General features: G+C 50.9%; 1 protein-coding gene across 1 annotated transcript in view; it reads left to right on the top strand.

Moving 5' to 3' along the window:
- Nucleotides 1-3,675: 3,675 nt before the first annotated feature.
- Nucleotides 3,676-23,397, top strand: part of Ephb1 (EPH receptor B1) — a 455,961-nt gene continuing 436,239 nt past the window's right edge. Inside the window, exon 1 of the mRNA XM_042281503.2 lies at nt 3,676-4,142. Coding sequence (XP_042137437.1) covers nt 4,085-4,142 — 58 coding nt within the window. The 5' untranslated portion in view covers nt 3,676-4,084. The remainder of the gene's footprint in view (nt 4,143-23,397) is intronic.

Below are 23,397 nucleotides of genomic sequence, written 5' to 3'. Positions count from 1 at the left end.
CCAGGCCAGCCATGCTGTTTGAGGTATAACTCATTGCAAGAGAAAGACCAATGCACTCTACAGGAAAATAAACAACAATAAAAACAAAACAACAACAACAAACAAACAACAACAGTGATTAACATGATCGGGAAAGTCAAGTTTCTTGAGTTATAATGGAAATTAGCAGGCAGCCACAAACTGAGGTTCTTCTCACCAAAAGCATCAGCAGGTTCTAGAAGTCACAGAAACTGTTCCCATAGTCCTCTGCGTTGATATTACCACCCCTAGCAATCCAACCCTCCCTTATTACCTGCCCCCACCTTCCTCCTTCCAGCTGTAGAACATTTCCTTCTAACAGGAAGGAATTTCCAATGCAGGTGCCACATAAACCCAAAGTGATGCGGATGGAAGCCCTGTCCCTGGGCTACTCTGGTCTATCACCTCCAAGCTGTCTCCAGAGGAGGCTCCGGCACAATTTGAAACTTTTGGCCCAAGCCCTACTGTGTAGAGGGAAGCAGGGCTATGAGACCCCACTGGAGGGTCTGTGGATCCTCCTGTTCCCCACAGTTTTAAAATCCACAGGGGTGAGGGCAGGGAGCCTGGTGTTTTCAGGGAGCTCAGCTGCTGATTTGGGGAACAGGCTGAAAGACATAGCAGTGTTCTTTTCTGATGCCTGTACTTGACCTGCTCCAAGGGACCTCCGAAGTGTGCCATTTCACGGGTGGGTAATGCCCAGTTCTGTCTACAGCCAGATCAGGGAGAGGCACTGAGTACACACAGAGATGCAGCTGGAAGAGTTAGTGAGAGGGATCGAGAAGAGGCTTCTTGACAGGTGGGGCTTGAGTAGATATAGAGGGCTGGAAATACAACTCAGCTCATTTCAGTTTTGTAAACAAACATCCTACATGGTGCTCAACAAACTCATGGTGTTTCTATCCTGATCACCCCACAGCAGCTTCGCGGTTGTGTTATCCTCGAGTCCTCTGGCAGCCCAGCATGCCAATGCCTATTTTTTTTATTGTCATTCCTCTGCCGTTTAATAAGTTCCCTGTCCATCATGTCCCCAGTCTGTCAGGGTATGCCTGGTGCATCATAAATACTCAGTAAATATTTCCTGAGTAGGTGGATGAATGTGAGACTAGCTAAGGTCTGGTATGGAGGCAGTGAAGAGTCAAGCACTGTAGGCCATGAGAGGGCCGAGCAGAAACTGGGAGGAGAATGGAGTTACAGGGATCGTGTACTAAAACCTGGAGGCCATTCCAGAGTGTCCTGTCTTTCTTCCGGAGACAGTGGGGAGCCTCTGGATTGATAAGATATAAAGAGATAAGATCAAGATTAGCTTAGGGAATCTAAGGTGGCAACAGCACTCAGCAGGGTTACAGGGGACAGAAGCCTGGTGGCCTTTTAGAGATTCTTCAGTCGTCCAGAGGAAGGCAGTGTGACATGGAACTGAAACAGATTTATGGACTTGGGACAAAGGCTCCTTGGGAAGAGGTAGTGGGAAAGGTGGTTTTGCTGGGTGTGCTTGGAGGAGTGAAGGGGAGAAGAGAGCCTGAAACAACTCATCCATACATCCATCATCCACCTGCTATTATCTATTCACCCATCCATCTATTCACCCATCCACCCATCCATCCAACTATCCATCCATCCAACTATCCATCCATCCATCTGTGATCCATCCATCCATCTGTGATCCAGCCATCATGCATCCATTCATCCATCCATCCATCTATTTGTGATCCATCCTATCCACCCATCCATCCATCCATCCATCTGTCATCCATCTATGATCCATCCATTATCCATCCATAGGGATGGCTGCAAGTGGAAGAGCAGAGGAAGTTGCTAAGGAGTTGGTCATGGGTGTAAAGAGGTGAGGCTTCAAGGAAAAAACTTTAGAGAGATCCTGCTCTTAGGAGATGAAGAGGTAAAGGAGGAAGAGCAAGAAGCAATAAAGACAGACAGGCAGTGAAACTGGACTGTGGAAAGTGTTGCCAAAGCTGAAGAAGATGCATTGCCACCCATGCCAGAGGGGGCTTCCCTTGCTTCAGAGACTTCAAGACACAGCTGGTGCTGTGGAGGGACAGAGAGCAACTTAGGTAGCATTAGGGAGGATGAAGAAGTGGGGGTCATTGGCGGGTGTCTTTCAGGTTCTGAGGCTGGCTGGCTGGAGGGTAGGTGAAGACACAGGCAGCCTGGGAAACAAAGAACCGAACCGTCAGAATCAGGAAACAAGAGTGTGGCTGAGTTTGAGGGGAAGGGGAAGCAGTCACTGTAAAAAGACAGAGTGGGAAACTGATGTTCCCAAAAGGTCCTCAAAAGAGAGTTGTCAAATTGTTAACCTCTTAACAACTCCTGAAAAAGGTTTGGGGAGACATCTGAAGCCCTTCCCAGGTGAGTCATCCAGATGTGGTGATATATTGTATACCCCAATAAAGTTGCCTGAGGATCAGAGGACAGAGCCAGCTACTAGATTAGACATAGAGCCAGGCAGTGGTGGCACACACCTTTAATCTCAGCACTTGAGATCTCATGCCTTTGCTTGGAAAGTACACACGCCTTTAATCTCAGGAAGTAATATGGCAGGGCAGAGAAAGGTATATAAGGCGTGAGGAAACAGGAACTCACTCTCATTAGGCCGAGGATTTCGTAGAGATAAGAACTAGTGGCTGGCTGTTCTGCTTCTTGGATCTTTCAGCTTTCACCCTGATATCTGGCTTTGGTTTTTTATTTATTTTATTTTTATTAAAAGACCATCTAAGATTCGAACAACATCCAGGGGCATCCCCAACTCTGTAGGAAGTCTGAGGGTGAGGGAAGAGGCAAGGACCTTCTACTACACAACCTTTGGCAAGCCTCAAGGCCAGTGTCTTCTCTGAAACAGTCTGACCCTATCAACAGACAGCAGAACAGAGCGCTATCATGAGGGCTGACCGTGGGAGAATCACTCCCATTTCCAGAACCCTGGTCTCCTGTGGCTGCAGAACCCAGTCCTTCCCACCCACCTCCAGTCCTGGTCTACAAGATGTCTTTCTCTGGCTCCGTACTCTGGGGACCCTCGAGTTGCCAGACTGCCTGCTGTTTCTTCATAGATAGCCCTGAAACCCCAGATCTTCACACCAAGACTCTTTTGGGAAGACTCATCCCTACAGTGGATGCTCAGAGACCCATCTGGGAAGAGCCTTCTGCAGGTAGGGATATGATAGGAAGCTCACCAGGCGTCCTGGCTACCCCTAAGTGGCAGCCACAAAGGCTCGAAAACACCTTCACTCACTCACTCCACAGAAGCATGCCAAGAGTGAACTATTAAAACAGCACCGGGAATTCTGAGTGAACAAAACCAGACAAAACTCAACAATAAACAAAACTGATCAGCAAAATGCTCTTGAGAGGAGGCACGCTGCTTAGGAGTAGTCAGGAGTAGCTCTGCGGTGGCTGTAAAAGTTAAGGGACCTCAATTGACTTCTTGGCTGAGCCCTCTCCTTTCCAGCCTGGGGAGCTAGGGTGCGAGGATGCAGTTCTTCAAAATCACCACGAGGGGGAGCGCGGTCCCCTCCTAGCGCCTTCCCAACCCTCCCGCACAGCCTTGCAAGCAAAAGTTTTTCTTAAACTAACAATGCCAGTGTAAGGAGGTGCTCGCGCCTGATTGGATGAGGGAATTTTGCAGGTTTGATTCCTTGATTGGACAGGAGGTGTTAGGGGTGGAGAGAGAGCTGATGGTGGGGGATCCCGCTCCCTCCCCCGTCAGTCTGGCCCGCTCTGTCCTCCCGTAGGCTCCGCTGTAGCTCGCAATGTGACACCAGGACGCACACGCTCTCGCGCGCTCTCCCAGGCTCGCTCTCCCTCACCCTCTCTCACACACGCACGCACACACCCACCTCTCCCATAAACACACACATACACATGCACACCCACATCCACGCGCGCCCGCACCGCCCCACGCGCGCACACTCCCGCCCACGCCCACGCCGCGCTCCGGGGAGTCCGGTCCCGGCCAGAGCCAGAAAGGACACGGAGAAGCCACCCGCCGGGAGCGCAGCGGCGCCCCGGGACGCGGCGCGTCTCGGCTCGGGCTCGGCCTGGGGGCCGCTGGCCGGCGATGGCCCTGGATTGCCTGCTGCTGCTCCTCCTGGCATCTGCAGTGGCCGCGATGGAAGGTAACGTACCCCTTTCGTGGCGCAACTTGGTGGCTGCCAGCTGCCAGTTCCCGGGTGTCGCACGCTTCTCGGGGCTCCTTTGGTTGCTCGGTGTAGTCAGGCATCCTGGTGCCTGAGGGCAAGGATGTCCCAGAACCTGGGAGGAGACGGGGCACCGGGCTGGGGCGGTACCCACAGGTATGCCCCGGGCCGACCCTGGGCACCCGCCGCTGGTTCGCAGAGTCTCCATGCTCCGTGCCCCGGTGCTCGCAGACACCACGATCCCCGGACTTCTCCGACTCGGAGAGCTCGGAGCCCGCTGCATTGCGGTGCAAGCTCCTTAGGTCCAGGAGAAGCTGGTCTGGGAAGGGATACCTCGGGCCACGGGGCTCCTAGACTCGGCACCTTCGGCTCTTTCACTACCCGGCCTGGATGCGCTGGCGAGCGGTGGCGCGCCGCCTCCCTTTCCCAGCTCGCTCGCAGTCTGATGCTCGGGACTCTAGGCTCGGCAGGCTAGAGCTGCGCGGGGGATGAGAGAAGCTTCGAGCCGGTACCCTGCAAGTGGCTGGCAAGCAAGGGGGGCCAAGTCCAGTGACCGCACCCTGGGGGGATTAGTCTGAGAACCTGCGGGGCTACAATCTTCCGGAGGCAGCAAGAGCGAGGTGGACACATTTCTCGCCTTCTGAGCTTTGGAGCAGGGGTGGGCTGGGGTGAGTGCCGATCCTGCCTAAACTCATCTCCAAGAGAAGAGACTGCGTGGTTTGCGAGCCCACTAGCAGCGACACCATCCCTGCTGGCTCAGCGTGGTTGTGCCTCCGGCTGGTGTCCAGCCAAACCCGCTCAGCGGACCCCTTGCGGGGCGCGCCCGGGAGCTGAGGCACTCAAGGCGCTCGCGAATCCCAGTGGGAAATCCCTGCTCTGCTCGCCTCCCCGCCTCCCGCCCCCTTCCCCGCCCCCAATCTTCCCAGCTGAGCTGTGGTGCCCGCCACCTCCTGGGGGGGCATCTCAGCAGGGGAGCAGAGTTAGTTAGCTGGAAGGGAGCAACTCTGGGGTGAGGTTCCGTCATCACTTCTGCTCGAAGCCCCACTACCCGATGGATGGAGGTCGCTTGCCAGGCGGACTCCACCCGGACACACGGGGTGGAAGGGTCGCAGCTCCTGGTTTCCCCTGCTGCGTTTCCATCTGAGAGGTCGCTTGCCAGGCTGACTCCGCCGGGTAGCGGGTTCCAGGTGAACTGACTCGCTCAGTTGAAACTCCATACCAATATTGGTCCAGTGTCCCTGACCCTTCCAGAAAGCACTGCTTCTTTCCAAGAGAAGCGGGCATACCCCCACGCCCCACCGGGTCAAAGCAGCGAAGATGTCTTAGCCATGGCAAAGACTACCGCCACTGCCCGGTACCTGTGGTTATGGTGATGAGAGGAGCAGGGACTAATGTATATAGAAAGCTTTCTCTCGCTTTCCCCAAGGTGGCTTTTTGTTAGCCCTCGGCTTCCCTGCCAGGCTGCCGATCTTCGTGTGTGTGTGTGTGTGTGTGTGTGTGTGTGTGTGTGTGTGTGTGTGTGTGTGTGACTTTTGGATTGTGCAGGGTTTAGACTGCCATGGAGTGTGGTCAGCGCCCCAGCGTAGGCTTGAGGTTGACTCATCGGGAGACACGTGCAGAAGCAGTTGAAATAGAAAGGGATAGATAACAACCCCGCAACAAAGCCAGGCAAGAGCAAATGCAAGGCGGGGTGGCCTACAGGACTGTGTGGGCTGGGGTGGCTGGCGACACATCGTCGGTCTGAGGCTGCTCAGGTCCACCGCTCTTAGCGCCTCTGCAGGGTCGAGGATTCGGTCTCAGAGAGCAGATGGGATGTCCACTTTAGGAAGTCTGCTCTTGGCTTTGAGTCTCAGTAGATGAAGGAGGGGACATATATGTAGGTGAAATAGTTTGCAAAGCAGTGTGTGGGAACAAATCAGGCACCAGGACACATTCCTCCCCAAACACTTTTCCTTTTCCCCCCACTAGCTCCTTTGCCTTCGCGATGGAGCTGCGCACGGGTGCCATTGTGTACGTTCAGCCTGGTGTACAGGGCTGTGTCACCCAGGCCTGCTGGCAGGATCCACTTCCGAGCTGTGGCCTCCTCTCGGTGTAGGGTTGGGGGGGACTTTACCAGTTGCTTGACAGGAAAGCCTTATTCTGTGGTTTGAAATTCTCTGTAAGGGTTAAAAGAAATACCACATTCAGCAGAATATTCAAGCGGCGCCTTGTCCCTGCTAAGCGTGCAGGGGTAGAACACACCATTCGCTCCCTCTTTTTCTCGAATGACAACAGGCAGGTTCATTTTCTCCTCTCTACACACAGAGCCGCCTTCCCGCCTGCCCGCCTGCCTGCCTGCCTGGGTTGGGGCCAGCCTCATTTGGTTTGTGATGAGTACAGAATAATTCTCAGAGGAGTGGATCAATGAGCTGCCTACACAGACCGCAGGCCCTCCCCAAACTCTGCTCCGGGGGAGGCAGTGTTCTTGGTGATCTCAGCCACTTGTGTGTCTGTCTTCTTCCTGAGAGCTCTGGGCTGGATTTCGGGCAGGTTCTCAGTTTAAGCTGGGGCAGGCGCAAAAGAGCCGCCCGCGTCTGTCATGTGTGGTCCAGATGGGGAGATGTGGGCCAAGGAAGGCAGGTCCTTATGTGACCTATGGCTGGGTGAAGGAAGGAAGGCAAGAGAGAAAGAAGGGAGGGAGGAAGAGGGGGAAATAGCTGGTGTGTTCCAGGCTCTTCTCTACCTTGTCTGACGGAGGGAGGCAAGGGATGGGTGGGGGTGGAGGGGCTCTGATTTACATGCCACCAGGCAGGAAGCTGGTTGGCCCTTCGGTGGGAAAAGCAGACTGAAGGAGAGCCATTCCTCTCTCCTCCCTCCTCCGTCCTCCCTCCCGCCTGTCTCCCTGCAGCCGGTGTGCTCTGTGGGGGGGGGTGGGGGGGATACAAGCGGCAGGGCAAAGGCTTGCTGGGCTTCCTGGGTTGGCCTTCAGAGGGGAGTGAGATGGATGGGGAAAGCTGCTGACACCCTCTGGGCTTCTGGACCCCGACAAACCCTTGCTTCTCCCAGCCTCTGCCTTTTCATCCCAGTCAGGACCCATGAAGCCAGAGCATGGCCTCTGGCTTTTTGTCCCTAACTCTGTCACTTGGAGACTATCACCCAGACCACCTGGCTTCAGTGCCCTGCACTATCCAGTAGATTTCAGGCCTACCCATTCCAGCCTTAGATGCTGGGACCGGTGGTATCCATTCTGAGAACATATTCTGTACTATGTTAAAAAGAGATGCTACTGAGATTAAAAAGACATTTGTATATTAAGTTGAAAAAAAAAGCCATCTATAGCTAGTCTGAAAGAGTTCTCTGCAGCATGAAGACTCAAGAAAGTCATGTTATTCTAGCATGGGAAAGAGACAATTTTTGAAACTCCCAAGAAGCACAGTCACCGCAGGGAGGCGTTCTAAGGTGTCTGGAAGCCTGTGTATGCCCCAGCAACTTGCTGAAAGTTCTTGGCTCCAAGTTCAGAAGGTTTGGATGAGTTCTGGACATTTGGACTTCGTGCAGGTTTCCTAGAAGATGCCGGTGCACATGCCTCCTGAAAACGCAGGTCCACATCAGAGTGCAATCTAAAATTTGGGCAGGTTTTCCTTCAGTCTGCACTGACTGAGTTGGAATGGCTTGGGCATCTGCAGTTTTAGCAAAATGCTCGATGGTTGAGAGACAGGCAGCCTGATGCCAGTAGATTTTGAAACTGCTGGTGAGAAGTATTCTGATATTCTCCCCCAACCCCTCCCTCAGTTTTTACAAACCCTACCAAATAGGCCTTCTTTTTATTATCAAGACCTGTCCCATTTTATAGATGAGAAGCCGGAGACACAAACAATCTAATAAAGATATGTGCCTGGCAAGTGGTTGAGCAGTGAGGCAGTCAGGTTGTAGGGTCTGTACTCTTACCCACACGGCCTCATTCCACCTCAAAGCATAGAGTGTGCATGTAGGAGGTTCAGCCTGCGTTCATGGGCAGGACAAGCTTGGGGCCAGCTCAGCCAGTGGCTGTTGGGTTCTTCACTGACCAGTGGGGATTCCAGGTTTCCACAGAAGAGAAGAGATGAGTGAAATGATTCAACACTGAAGGTAAAAGAACTAGCCTCCCCAAAGCTCCCCTGTGCCTCTCCTCTGGACACATAGAGACCAATATCTCAAAGGAGATGGCCCAGGCCCTTACCTGTCACCACATGACCATCGGGAGCACACCTCTCACCTGGATTCCAGGAGTCTATGTCCTTGGAGAAATTCCTTTTATTTCTCCCTCTTCTGCACTAGCCACTTAAGGAACCTGAATATTTCTATTAAATTTTCCTGTCTCCAAAGATGGTGGAGAAACAGAGCATTGGATGTCTGCCCTTCTGAGGAAATTACTATAATAATAAAGTAATGCCTTGGGAGAGATTTCATATTTAAAAGAAAAATTTTGCATGTGAAATGCCTCCCTCTGTCTGCAGATTCCATTTCGGTTGCAGTCCTAGGTGGGGCCTTTGGCTTAGTGTTCAGCTGTGCTGAAAGGGGGCTACTGCCTGAGTGGCTGGCTCAGGGACTTCTGCACCATCAAAACCCCTGATGCTTTAGGATCATCTTGCTGATTTGTTGGTCACATCTCTGAAGGCTAAGTCATAAAGGACACATCTTCCAGGGAGGCCAAGAGGACAGTGAATGGGTCCTTTGTGTATGGAAATCTACTTTCCATTGAAACCAAGGCTGAAGAATCAGTCAGATGCATGATCACACTCCCCTTTCCCATGCCTTGGTTTCTTCAATGTTGAGTCAGACTGGGAGGGAGGGCCATGTGGAGAGAAGAACAGAAACACAGAGCTGGCATCAGCTGAAGCAGTGGTGGGCAGACTGATAATTTCAAACGAAGTCCTCGGAGCGGCAAGGTGACCCCAGGGAACTGAGGCTAGGGCATGGATCCTCACAGGCATTTGAGAATTCCATTGTGGTTATCTCAGGCATTCAAAGTCCAGGTATCCTAGACTAATAAGGAAAAGGAACTTGGTCAAGGGTCAAGAAGGGCCTTGGCCCAGCACTCCCATGGGGACCCTATCCTCAAGGAACCTTGGCTGCAAGTTTAGGCAGTGCAGGCAATATGGTGTCATGGTCCCCACCGGCACCAAGGGGGAATTATCTGCCAGGTGCCTCTCAATTACATTAGATGTGTTTGTCTCTGATTTCTTTAGTGAGTTTTCATCTCCATCCCAGTTACTCTATCTCCATTACTTTCCGTGATGCTGTGACAAAAACAGCTGACACAGATGATGTAAAGCAGGAAACACTTATTTTTCTCATGGTTTGGGAGGACTCATTCACCTTCAGGGGAAGGAAGGCTTGTGGAGGGGTCCATGTCATGATGGAGGGAGAGGATGCTCTGAGGAGGGCTAGCCTTGTCCTGTCCCCTCTCCTCTCCTTTCCCCAGGTCAGTGCCCTCAGCCCAGAGCACCACCCGCAGTCAGGGTGGATGCTCCCCCATCAGTTAATATTCTCTGGAGAAGCAGACACACTCCATTGTCTCATCAACCCCTTAGCAAATCTAATCAGGTTGGCCATGCATTCACCCTCACAGGCACATCTCATTCTGCCATAGCGGTCCACCCCCCACCCAGAGCATCTTCTTCGGCTGCTCTCTTACTTTCTAGCAAGTATGGATGGGACTGTTAGGGAAAGATGCCCTCAGCCGACGACCAGGGGACCTTCACGTGACTCTAATGACCCTGCTGGTGACTGGAGCAACAGGGTGGCCTACTTGAGAAAGGGGACAAAAGGGATGGAGGAGCAGGCCCTGCTTCTCTCTCTGTCGCCCGCCTGCACAGATGTTTTCCCAGGTCCGGTGAAATCTCTGCAGCTGCAGACAACCCCATTAACAACTGCTTAAGGAGGCCCCGGTAGAAGGGCTCCCCCAGCGTTCTCGGTGGCAGAGCTAGGCCAATGTGAAAACATCTAGGAGATTTCCTGAGAATTACCAGGACTCATTTCTGCCCACAGATTGCACCTGAGGTCTTGTGTCTCTCATCTCTCCCCTCCTGCTTTCTGGCAGCAAGTGACAAAATGACTGATTTGAATTTAACCTCTTTGCTCCGCTTCTCTGTCCCCTAGTGGAGGTGATAATGAGCAGAGAAATGGGCAGAGGTGGGTGGTCAGGAGGGGTGTGGGCAAGCAGAGGAGAGCAGGGGCCTTAACACTAGCTTCCAAGGTCCCTGCACTAGAAAGACAGACACACTCCATCGTTTGCTTAAGGGGCTACTAAAGCTCGAGAGAGCACGCGGCGGCGGGTGCGCCTCCTCTGCAGTCTCCACACAATGGAGGCAGAAGAGACAAGATTTAGGCAGGAGACAGACTGTCCTGGAACCACCCAGCCTGGTGGTGCTAGAGGCAGAACTGGACTGTGCTCCCACCCACTCACAGAACACTTGCCCCATGTGTGGATGTGTATGCCCTCAGCATCTGGGCGTCTGTTCTGTGGTACGGGTGAGGGAGCTAAGGCCTGCACAGGTTAACTGCCTTCAACCAAGAGCCCAACTGATTTGCCAAATTCTCAACGCGTGGATTAAAATCGGGAGCTTTTACTTCTAAACCATGAACCTTTTGCCCCTTGTCCTGCCCGATGCCTCTTAAGGTCCCAGATGGCCACTCTTTCTGTGTCTGATGTTGGGTCTCTTCTCGCTGTGGAGAGCAGCCCCAGCTGTTCTGTAGGCTGGAGAACAACCTCGGGGTATATGTCTCCCGTTTGCATGCTCCTTCCAAGAACCTCACCTTACCCCTGGGGTTACAGATTGGTTTCTTTTGCCCGCAGGTCCTCTGGGTCTTGTCTTTGTTGAGTTCAGGAGCTCAAAGGCAGCGTGGAATCCAGTAGTCAGGGGTGGTGGTCTGTGGCGGCGGGTGTCGGGGGGCGACACTGTGCAGTCCTGGGGCTTTGTCCATGGTCTCACCAACAAAAGCAAGGCCTGAGGTAGATGGGTGCCCCTGTTTCTTCCCGAGGGCCCTGCCCTACCTGTCTCAGCCTAGGCCCTGCAGTTCCCTGACTGCCCAACAACTAACTCCCTTTCCGCTGGCAAGCTGCAGATTTCAAAGGGAGGCACTGGATGGAGAACCTCAGCTCTGGATGTGGGAAATCCCTCAGCATCTCACTCTCTGGGCAGTGGCTTGTCCCCTGAGGGTCATGGCTGCGGACAGGACCAGCAGGGAGATGGGCAGTGGCAGCAGAGAGGCTGCCTTATCTGAGAGCCACAGCTGGGCGCTGTAGTTAATTGTTCTCTGCCTCCCCTCTGCGTCTCTCCAGCACATCAGCATAAGGCCTTGGTCTTTGTCTCTCTCACTGAAGCTGAGGGAGGCCGGAGCTGGGAGGGGAGTTGGGGAGAGGGGAGGGGCCTCGTTCCAGGTGCTCTTGTACCTGTTTCTGCTCCTGATCGAGGCTGCTGCTCCCTCTGTCTGTTGATCTTGTCACAGGACTAGAAGCCCCTCCAGGGTTTCTCCATCTCTGAGGATGAGTGCACTACAGAAACAGGGGTAATCAGTAAGCTCGGAGGAAAAGAATGGGGTGTCAGCATCACCAGAGAATTCATTAAGTTTGTAGGGAGTGCCAAGGGGTCCCTGCTGAGAACAGACTCTGGGTGTCTCAGACCATGACTTGGTAATTGGTGTCAACATAGTCATACCACGGGTGTGAGTCCCTTGTTGGTTCCCTGGTGCTTTCAGGACCCAAGAAAGACCCTTCACCACCCAGACTCTTCCTTTCCTTACCACCCACTGTCCCCCAGTACTGCCCTTTCCAGCTCCCATACAGGCAGGTATTACAGGCTTTGAATATCTGCTGCTCTTTTTCCCCCTGAGAGATCATCTGACCCCATGCTGGGGTGTGCCTCTGGGGCTTCAGATGTGTTTGGTGAGTTCCTCACTGATCTTTTCCAGGCTAAACCTAAGCTGTTCTTCTGGATTCACCCTGGTGGACCCCTCTCCTTGAAAGTATCCCTTGCCCCAGAATCCTATTGCAGCCCCCTCTGCCTCCCTCTGCCCATCCCACACAGCTCTATGAAGCCTTGAGGATGGAGGCACTATCTCTCAGCTATCTTCATAGCTGTAGCGTAGGCCACATAGGTGGGTAAATAATGAGAGTTGGTTTCATGAAGAGAAAGAAAGAAAAGGCCAACGGAATGTTTAAAACTGAATCATGAATATTGTATTCATCTGCTGTGGTCATAAAAGATCATAAAGAGCTCTCTCTCTCTCTCTCTCTCTCTCTCTCTCTCTCTCTCTCACTCTCACACACACACACACACACACACACACACACACACACACACACACACACACACATCTCATCTGCCATGTTGTAAGGAAACCTAGGTGGCCGGGAGAAGTCACAAGGATGTCCTAGGCACACCCCCAGCTTAGGGTCCTGCCCGTGACCAGCTGCAGATGCTAGATACAAATGACTCTTCAGATGGCAGCCCCTCAATCTTTTGGGCCACTACTGCTTTCCCTGAGTGGGGAGGGACAGACCTTCTTCTTGAGCTTCGTGTGAATTTCAGGTTCAGGAATAAAATGATTGTCACCATTGCTTAAAAAACGCTGAGTTTGAATTGACTTGTATGACAATTGGTAAATGGAATTTCTTAGAATCCCTAGAAGAAAAATGGTAGAGAAAATTAGAGAGAGATGCAGGAGAAGGCTGGGATGGTGGCGGAGATACTGTGTTTCATTCATGCAACATTTAACAAAAATCTGCTAACCTCCCATGGTGTACCTGGCATTGTGCAGAATGAGGGTGTTCCATCTTCGGGCTACTGGGGCCCAGTCGGTCACCGGGAAGATGAATAGCACCCAGCCTAATTTCAGGACAGAGATAAAGGGGACAGCTAGGATGTGATTGTGAGTACTGAGAGCAGGCTTGGTCAACTTAAGGTTGGAGGCAGGAGGCCCTCTTTCTTTCTGTTTGAAGGGCAGCCATATAGCAAGCAGGCATGCTATGCATGGGAGATAAGCTTTGATTTGACTGGAATTCTGTCTGTTCCAGCTGAACCAATGTGGAAGAGGCTGCTTTACATGGTAGGTGAAGCACCTGTCCTCTGAGTGTCACATAAGAGCTGAGCCATCCCAGATTGGAGAGTCCATATTCTATAAGGGGCAACTTGGGGGTGAGATGCAGGGCAAGCGTTGGTCCAGCAGTCACCAGTCTCATCAATGTTTGCCCAGAGCACATCTGTTGAGCATCAATGTGAGAAACACTATATTGAGAACCAAACATACTGAGATCGAGAACACAGCCTTTCCTTCCAGGAGCTCACTGAACAGCGGACTGCTGGGGGAGACAGAGGCTCGAAAACTACAGGCTGCTTCTTAGAGGACACTGGAGGGATGCAGGTGGATGTGTGGATAGTTCCACACCTGTCACTGGGGGACGAGGAGAGGGACATTCTTCAGAAAGGGTTGAGGAAGGAGTGTGTGTGTGTGTGTGTGTGTGTGTGTGTGTGTGTGTGTGAGAGAGAGAGAGAGAGAGAGAGAGAGAGAGAGAGAGAGAGAGAGAGAGAGAGAGAGGTGGGGAAAGCCTCTTCATGTGTGATAGAGACAGGCCATGTGCGTTGGGGGAATGAGTTTTCTTGGAGGAGGGGCAGGATGTTGTCAGAGGTGGGGGTGGATACAATGAGAGGTCCAGGCTGTGCCAATCCCCTTTCTCATGAAGGTGGACATCCAGATTTTCCCACCAAAGGCTTTAGGCTTTACCTTTCAGCCATATGTTTTCTTTGTAGTGACAGATGCTCATCTCAGGCTGCAGAAAAACAGGATAGGGACACTTGTCATTGCTAGATCATTTGAGATTGAAGTCATGACTATTCTCAGGGACAACATGCTCTCTGGACCCAGGCTGCCTTTATTCCTTGGTTCTTGTCTTTATAAGCCAGAGTCCTGACATTAAACAGACAGTAGTGTCAAAGGGTCAACTTAGGAAAGAAACTCTTTAGAGAGATAGGCAGAGAGGACAGGGACCCAGTGAGGATGGGGCGGAGCCAGATCACAGCAGGGCTAGGTCATTGTGTACCCCAGGGCTATCAGGATCTGACCAGAGTGTTCCATGGAAGGAACTCCTGAGACCGGCCAGACACAGCTAGGAATGTAGCTGTTGCCCAGACTGCTCGAGAGGGTCTCGGGCTGTCTTCTTCCCATTCTTTCTCCACCCTGTCTCTACCAGCCCCTCATTCCGATCAATGGACAAGAAGGCAGGAGCAGTGTGGGCAGATGCCTCACTTGGTAAAGTGCTCACTGCACAGCGCAAGGACCTGAGTTCAGATACCCAGCACTGTGTAAAAGACAGCTGCAGCTCACACATCTGTGTGAGATGGAGAGCTGGAGATAGATGGACCCGTGGGTCTTCCTGGCTAGCTGGTGAAGCTCCAATCAGTGAGCTCCAGGTTCAGTGAGAGACCTCGTCTCAAAAGAGGAGAGCAGTTTAGTAAGACACCTAATATTCTCTGCCTTACACACACACACACACACACACACACACACACACACACACACACACACACACACACACAGAGGATATTGGAGTCTGGTTGATTTAGTCCATGGAGGTTGATCGTCTAAGGCATAGAAAAGTGTGGAGTGGATATAGTGGAGCTAACGGAGAAAATTGCAGTCATTTTTGTTGACGCCATCCTCTGGCTGCTCTCCCGTGTGATGGTCGTGTGGCTGTTAGCACTCTCAAACTCATGGCCTCTTGACCTAGCAACAGAAATATAAATTGTAACCTCCTGCCCCCAGAAGATCTGTGAAACACCCTCTGATTTTTGTCCATTGGCTTCCATAGGGGCCCAAGTCTCTCAGTGAACCAGGCTTTGTCACAGGAGGATGAAATACCGTCACTGGCCAGGCTTAGGCCACATGACCTAGAGGTAGTCAGGGTGGGGCAATTACCTCTGGATTCGCCTCAGCTGCTTGGCTTGAGGCATGAAAGGGCAGGTTCCTCACAAAAATGTCAGCATACAGTTACTAGTAGAAGCAGAAATGAGTGAAGACTGGTAGCCATTTGCCACACTCATTCTGTGTTCCTGGGTGACTGGATAATGGAGCAAGAGCCATCATATGCACACTAAGGGAAAGGATATGTACTGTGGAGTCCAGAAAGTGTTGGCTAGGGCTGAGATAGCCTGGTTGGCTGTGTTGCAAAAGCTAAGGAGGTAGAAAGTGATAGAAACGTAAACACCCAGGAATGGAAGGCTGGAGGCAGCTGGGCAGGCAGCATCTATCTTGGTGAGGATATGCTCTCTGTTCCTGGACACTGATCAAACTCAGCAGTGAGTAGGTGGAGCGCATTGGCACTGGGCTAATGGCAAAGACTCTGGTGACCCCCCCCCCTTGACTCTAAGCGAAGAGTGTCCTTACAGTAGAGCTGTTTGTAAAAGCCTTGGGGAGGAGCCATGACTCCCTCCCTGCTGCAGCACTCTGGGTCCCAGTGCAGACACAGGTGCACCTAAACTTAACCTCACATGGAAGTTGAGTGCTCAGTGGAAAGCAAGATGAAGGAAACACACACCTAGATCACTGAGATGGTCATTTCTCCTCTTGCTGGCCACTGACAATCATGGCTTAGCTACACCCAGCCTTTCTGGTTCCCACCAGCAGAGTAGTGAGTCATAGTTTTCAACATATTTTTTAAACTCTTCTTCTCTCTAGGTTTTGAAACTTGCACAACATGGCAAGCCTTTAGTGTCCTTAGCAGAACACATCTGTGTGTGTGTGTGTGTGTGTGTGTGTGTGTGTGTGTGTGTGTGTGTGTGCATGTGTGGTAGCAGCTGTGTGCACCTCTGTAGCACAGAGGCCAGCTAAAGATACTGGGTGTTCTCTTGCTCTGTTACGGTCCACCTTATTCCATTGAGATAGGATCCTCTACTGATCCTGGAGCAAGGTTGGTGGCTGGTGAGCTTCAGTGATCCTTCTGTCTTTACACACATATCCGTGCCCTTTAAAAAATGTGGATCCTGGAGACTTGAGCTCAGGTCCTCAGGCTTGCACAAAAAAGTGCTCTTACACACAGTCTAGACCATGTCTTTCATGCCTTAAATGGAAAAACAAGAGTATTTAAAATCTGCCTAGAGCCGATGAGGGGAGAATCTTTGTACTTTCCAGGCTCCCTGCTCCTGGTTCCAAATTTCCTCTACTCCCAGCCAAGTGGAAAAGAAGGTTTTTTTTTTTTTTCTTTTTGTAAACACAGTAGCACAATGCTGCTTCTCCACATGAAAACCAGTGGTTTTCTTTCCCAATCAGGAGAAAGCACTTTTCCTTTCACTCACCTGACTAGTTGAGAGCATCCCCTCCTCTCCTTGTTTTGGGTTAATTGCGGACAGTATTTACCAATTTATTTGCATCTCAAAAATTCCTTAGCAACTATCATGCCCCAGGGATCAGGTACAAAGCTGCTCTGACACAGCCTGCTAGGGCTCATTTGCTCTCTTTTGTGGTACCCAAGTTCCTCAAATAGAGCCCTGCCCAGACTCCAGGTACAGCTCCCCAGAGCATCTCAGGCCTCACCCCCAACCTTATCTGAACATGCAGAGTCCTATATAACTTGCGCATCCAGATACACCCAGATAATCCACTGGTTCCCCAAATCTGTTCTCTAAGGTATGTCTACAGTAAGAGAATCCTGTCAATGGGTTGACAGGAATTGAGTCCATTATACAGATCTGTCAGTGGAGGCTCCAGAGATGTGTATACCTGAAACATGCCTGAGGGAGTCTCCTTGGGCTTTGGATGTGGCTACGAAGTTCTTACAGATGGTGAACCTCCACCGCCATCTATGGAGTACTATCAGAATAAATTCCAAGTAGAATGTGTGTATGTGGTATTGTGTGTGATTGATGTGTCTGTGTTGTGCAGGCACATGAACCTGTGTGTGTATAGAGGAGGTCAGAGGAGGACGTTGGCTACTCTGCTTTTTCATTCTCCGCCTCATTCCCTTGAGACAGGGGTCTCTCACTGACCCTGCAGCTGGGCTGGTGGCTAGTCTGCCCCAACAAGTCTTCTGTTTCCGTTTCCAGACCCCAAGCACTGAGGTTAAAGTTGGCACTCTCAGCCATGCTAGGATTTTTACATGAGTGCTGGGGATTTGAACTCGGGTCCTCACACTTACACAGCAAACACTTTAACCCACTAATTCATCACCCCATCTCCTCTTAGAGTCAGGTTCTAGCCTAAGTCTGAGATGCTCTTCACTGAAAGTCTTAGTATTTACTACCTACCAGACAAGAGTGTTGTTGTCCCAAGAATAAGAGAGATGTGTCTGTTTCCTGGTTCCTGTGAACCTGGCAGTTGCTATTATTTCCATTCCTGGTTTTGGAGTGGATTGTTTGGAAGGAGAGAGAGAGAGAGAGAGAGAGAGAGAGAGAGAGAGAGAGAGAGAGAGAGAGAGAGAGAGAGAATGTGTGTATGCATGTCTGTGCATATATACACGTGCCTGTGTGTGTCTGTCTGTGGGTATGTACATTCCTGTGCATGTACTCACGTGCTTGTACGTGTCTGTATTTATGCAGACGATGTGGCTAGACAGTGGTACAAGACCACTCAGCAAATTAGCATATTCTGCCCTGAGTAGGTGGTGCAGCATCTTTCAAACACCAGCAGGCCTGGCTGCCGAAGCTCATGGGCATGGAGCAGCCTGGCAAATGGAAGCCACTATTCAGAAAAGGACAATAAGAACAGCGCTCGCTCTACAGCGCGACTGACCTTTGCGACTCCCACTTCATGTTGTTATGAAATATCGGGGAAAGACTGAAAGAACAATTACGGCTTTGTCATAATGTATCAGGCACAAAGCAAGCGTTCCGAGGAGGCGCTGGCTCGGCTGAGCTTGACAAAGCGGGGACTCAGCTCCGGCGCTTAATTTCTTCTCATTTGGAAGTTGTCTTCATTACTTAACACCCACTGGAAACAGCGACCGGATATGCTGTGTGTGCCTCTGCCACCACAGGCTCCAGACAAGGACAGAGAGATACAATGCTGGGGAGGGGAGGGGACAGCCTGGGCTTCCTTTAGTCCCCCTGCTGCGGACACCAGTGCGCTGGCCTGGTTGAAGCCTTCTTCATTCATGCATAGTCCTCACTTAGTGAAGGCGCTGATGCCCTGCATCTCAGCTACATTTCTGTTGCTGTGACAAAATACTTGCCTTACAAAAGCAATATAAGGAAGCAATGGTTTATTTTAGCTCAGAGTTCAAGATACAGTTCATCATGAGGTGGAAGTCAATGTGGCAGAAGCCTGAAACATCTGGTCACATGTCCTCAGAAGTAGAGAGCAGTGTATACATACAACTGCTCAGCTCACTTAACTTTATTTATATGTCTAGCATCCCAGCCAGGAATGGTCCCACCTACTGTGGATGAGTCCCCCCCGCCCCCATGAATGTAATCAAGATAGTACCCACTTGGGCATGCCAAGAGGCCCATCCTTTAGGATTCTGGATCCTGTCAAGTTGACGACACTAACCATAAGACCAGATAAACTCATGTCTCTGCTTAACTCAGGGAGAGAGGAGCCGCCTTTCTCTGGAGGGATACCCTGTGAGGGAGGGTCTTGTGAACCAGTGTGGCTGTAATTCTTTCACATCACACAGAGCTTCCTATTGACCATCTCACCATGTGGACAGTGGTGACCGTTGCCTAAGTGGATGCCCCCAGTGGGAATGCCTACCGTCTGGGCTGGGACTGTGCATCACTTTTTATTCTGTGATTCTTGCACACAAATCAGTGTTCCTCAGCCTTGTTCTGATTGATTTTTTTCCCATCCCTTCTGATCCCTCAAAGCTCTGTTTTTCTTGTGTTCCATGCTGTGAAATGCTAATGCCACAGATAGCCAGGACACCAATTTTCACACTGAGGCCTTTGGCAGGCCAAGAACCATTCTGAAACTCAAGCTGTTTTTACTTTTCTTCCCAGTGGAGAATCCTGCTCCTTCCCCACAGAGAATGTACTGTCTAATGAAGTGGACCTGAGGGTAGCTTAGCCCGTCTTCAACTGAGTTAGAGTGGGCTATAAACCATTTCTTTTCCTATCACTTGGTGTGGAGCCAAGCCTAACTGGCTCACAAGGTTTCTGTGGAACAGATATTAGCCCTTTAGCTATCTGAGAGGTACCAGGGCCCAGAGAAGAGCTGGACCATGGGGCTAACTCAGAGGCCCAGGCAGTGGGAACTGATGGCCAGGTACAAGTGGTCCTGTGTTGTAACACTTGATCACACTGGCATGCACATGCTGAATGTCAGTCCTGACACTAAGGATGTGAAAATAGTTTCTTGAGTCCAGGCCTAGTAAATAGAAGCTTTCTTCAGGTATAATTCACAGGCAATGAAGTTTTCACTGTGCTGTTCCACGGTTGACATGTCACCACCACATAAGCACTGTATAGGACATGCCCACAGCCACTCAGTTTTGTTATTATCATTTTCTCTTCTTCATCATTGGCCTCTGGCAACCACTGATCTGGTTTCTCACTCTGTTGTTCTGTTTTTTCCCAGAAGCTCATATAACATGGTACTCTTTCTGTTTTGTTTGGCTTTTTTCCCTTAGCAGATATAGCTGAGATTCTTTTATGGTGCTGCATCAATCCTTTGTATTGCTGAGTACTATTCCATTGCAGACATGTATCTAAACTGCTTCATCTACTTGTCGGTGGAGAGACATTTGTGTCTAGTTCCTGGGTTTTAGCTGCTTTTCCGTAAAGCTGCCACAAACAAGTACATGCCCATGAGATACAGAAGGGAAACTATGTGTTTATTTCTCCTGGATAAATACTGGAAAGTAGAAATGTTGAATACTATGGCAAATGGATGTTTAACTTTGTAAGAGACTGTCAATCTGTGTCCCACGGTGACTGTGCCATTGTGCACACACCAGCAGTGTGTGAGACTCCAGTTGCTCCTCATCCCCCCAAACAATTGCTATTGTCAATCTTTGAAATGTAGTCACTCTGGTGGGTGGGTGATGGTGTGACATTGTTGGTTTCCAGCCTTATTTGCCTAGTGGCTGGTGATGGGGTTGTTGTGTGCTTATCTCTATTCATAGACATTATTTTGTGAGATAGATGTTCAGATCTTTTGTTCATGCTCTGTAGTTCAGATGTCCATCATGGGTACCTTTTCCACATGGATGACTGTTTTGGGAGGCATCAGAATGACTCCACCCACCCACTGTATGTGGAGTACCATTGCTCCATGGACTTAGGAGACCATAAGTTGTCTCTCTATAGACTATGTACTATATCTTCTGGGTTTCGTTCCTAGGAGTGAGTTTGGGATGGGTGTCAGTTATTGGGGAAGATGTACATACCCAGTTTGAGGAGGACAGTCAGGACTTAAGAAGTGGGCTTCTGTCATGGGAGTGTGTGATGCTCAACAGGCGTCCACAGTGGAGATTTACCTGGGATTGTATTTCTCTGTTTATGCCCCTGTGTCACGTGTCACCTCCAGTTTCAACCTTTTCTCTACCGTATTCCTGGGTGTGTGAAACAGGCACACTGCAGGGTAACTCCACCTGCATGGTGGTGGGTGCGGGAGGTGGCTGGAGAGCTTTATAGGGTCTTTCTATTTCAGCTGTTTTTGATTTGGGCCTTGCCTTCCTTCCTTCCTTCCTTCCTTCCTTCCTTCCTTCCTTCCTTCCTTCCTTCCTTCCTTCCTTCCTTCTTTCCTTCCTTCCTTCCATCCTCCCTCCCTCCCTCCCTCCCTTCTTTGTGTGGTGTGTACGTGTGTGTGCAGGTGTGCATGCAGTTGTGGGAAGGTACGCGTGGAAGCTGGAGGTTGACATTGGGAATCTCTCATTATCACTCCCCACTTTATATTTTTGAGACGGGATCTCTCACTGAACCCCGAGTTCACCAAATGCCTAGACTAGCTGGCCAGTGATCCCCATGAAGCTGACTGTCTCCCCATCCCCAAGAGTTACAGACGCATGTGACTGCCCCAGGCTCTTTACACAGATGTCAAAGATCTATACTCAGCTGTTCATGTTTATGCTGCAGACACTTCATTGACTGAACCATGTTCCCTGCCCCTCGAGAGGCTTCCTTTTAGTGGAGAAAGGCACGGTTCCTCTTCACAGGGTGTCCTGTGAAGGGAGGTCAGATGCTGCACCTGAAGCCCCCCCCCCAGCGCACCCCCAGACTCTCTCGCCACTGGGCCCATCTGACAGGGCATTGGATGCCCCAGGATACTCAACACCTTTCTCTTGGCCTCTTGGCCTCCTGGGCACTGCCAGCTGTTCTGGCTTGCCATGCACTAGAGTCATGGTGTCACCCTTGGTTCGCTCCTGAGTTTCACAGGATGGACACAGGGCTCCACACTCGCCAGCAGTAAAGAGGCTTCGCCCATATCTGCTGTGACTTGGATGATGTTTGGTGATCATGGCAATTGTAGAGGAGGGGACATGTAGTAGGGATGCAGAGGTAATATGTGTTAGCAAAGACTGTATGCTTACCTGGGCCCTTTGTCACCACTTGTAAGTATGTGGCTGGGGCTGTGACACTCCTGGCTCTGAGCATGACAGAAGCCTCTGCTGTCTGAAATTCATGTATTTATTTTTGCTTTCTTATTTTCATATGTATGTCATACAGCTGTGTGTGTGTGTGTGTGTGTGTGTGTGTGTGTGTGTGTGTGTGTGTGTGTGTGTGTTTTGGGGGGTCGGGTGGAGGCCCGAGGCAGATGTCTAGAATCTTGATTACTTTCCACGTTATTCATTGAGAGCAGCGTCTCTCAGTTGAACTCAGACCTTGCTGGTAGCTCTTCACCTCACTGGACAGTTTGTTCCAGGAATGCATTCTCCTCCCTCCAAGACTGGAATATGTGGGCTAGCTGCCATGCCCACCTGGCATTTACACTGGTTCTGGGAATCTGAACTCTGCTCCTCTTGTTCACCTGGCAAGACTTTAACTGCTGAGCCATCTGCCTAGTCCCCGGTGTCTGGTATTTTTTGAGTCCCCCCAAATCAAGCCTGGGACTTGGCATAGAGAGGTGTCTGGTAAAATATTGGTGGGCGAATTGGGTCCCTGTCACATTGCCCAGGATCCCACAGGCAAAGGCTGATGCTAGTGTTTCTATGGTGATAGAACAGGGGACTCAGCCATCAAAAACAGGGGCAGCAAGGGACCTGGGAGAGCTGGTTGTGGAGATTAGGTGGACAGCCACGTGACGGAGTATGAAAGGCCTGGAGGTGGATCAGATCATGGACTCACCATTGAGGAGACCTCTTATGAGGGGGAGCCTGTGGGTAAGAGGCGTGAGGAAGAGCAGGAACAGTGGCACAGGGAAGGGGCAGCTGCCTGGGATAGCAGTGGTTCAAGTGAGCTCCTGGTAGGGAGGCCTGGTGCTTAGTCATGCCGGATGTTTGAGGGCAGAGATGTTGGAGTGGGCGAGGGTAACCAGACAGCTTCTTGGAGGAGACAGTGGGTTTGTGCCAACAGAAGCGGCAGGGCACAGAAACTTCCTTCTTGAAGGGCTTTGCTGTCTAAAGCAGAGATCATCTGGGAGGCGAGGCGGCAGAGAAGCCCACTTCAGTGACAGTTCTCCCTCTGTCTTGGACTTCTGGCAACGGAGAGTCTGAGGGGTGTTCTTGTGAGGTACAGCTCAGCATGCTTGATGCATCCTGACTTCCAGATGCCACGGCCTACAGGCTTCATCCAAAGGAAAGCAAGAGGCTTCTTGCAAGGGTCTAGGTCAGCTTTGCACAAAGTTCTTTCTTGGCTGCCCCATAAGTGTGTGCTGGGAAAACAGGGTGTGGCATTCCCTTGGGAGTGTGGTAGAAATTCAGACTCAAGCTCCTCCCACCTCATAACAACTGAAATTCTAGGTGCCTGGCTCAGGTGCTCCAGGGCAAAGACCAGAGAAATGCTTTTAGCAGCTTGTCGAACTCAGGTCAGACTTAAAAAAAATATATTATTAGCCGAGCGGTGGTGGTACACGCCTTTAATCCCAGCACTCGGGAGGCAGAGGCAGGCGGATCTCTGTGAGTTCGAGGATCAGCCTGGGCTACAGAGTGAGTTCCAGGAAAAGACGCAAAACTACACAGAGAAACCCTGTCTCGAAAAACCATATATGTAATATATATATTATTTTTCAAGAAATGTTCCATATTAAAGATGACCAAAGTGATATGACAAGTGACTGTAATACATTATAAATATGTGATCTTGAGCTAGGAAAATTTTATTCTAGTGCACACTTGGACAATTGA

Source organism: Peromyscus maniculatus, chromosome 7, assembly GCF_049852395.1.
Source record: "Peromyscus maniculatus bairdii isolate BWxNUB_F1_BW_parent chromosome 7, HU_Pman_BW_mat_3.1, whole genome shotgun sequence".
Classification (NCBI taxonomy): domain Eukaryota; kingdom Metazoa; phylum Chordata; class Mammalia; order Rodentia; family Cricetidae; genus Peromyscus; species Peromyscus maniculatus.
This window is presented reverse-complemented; position numbering and strand designations above follow the sequence as displayed.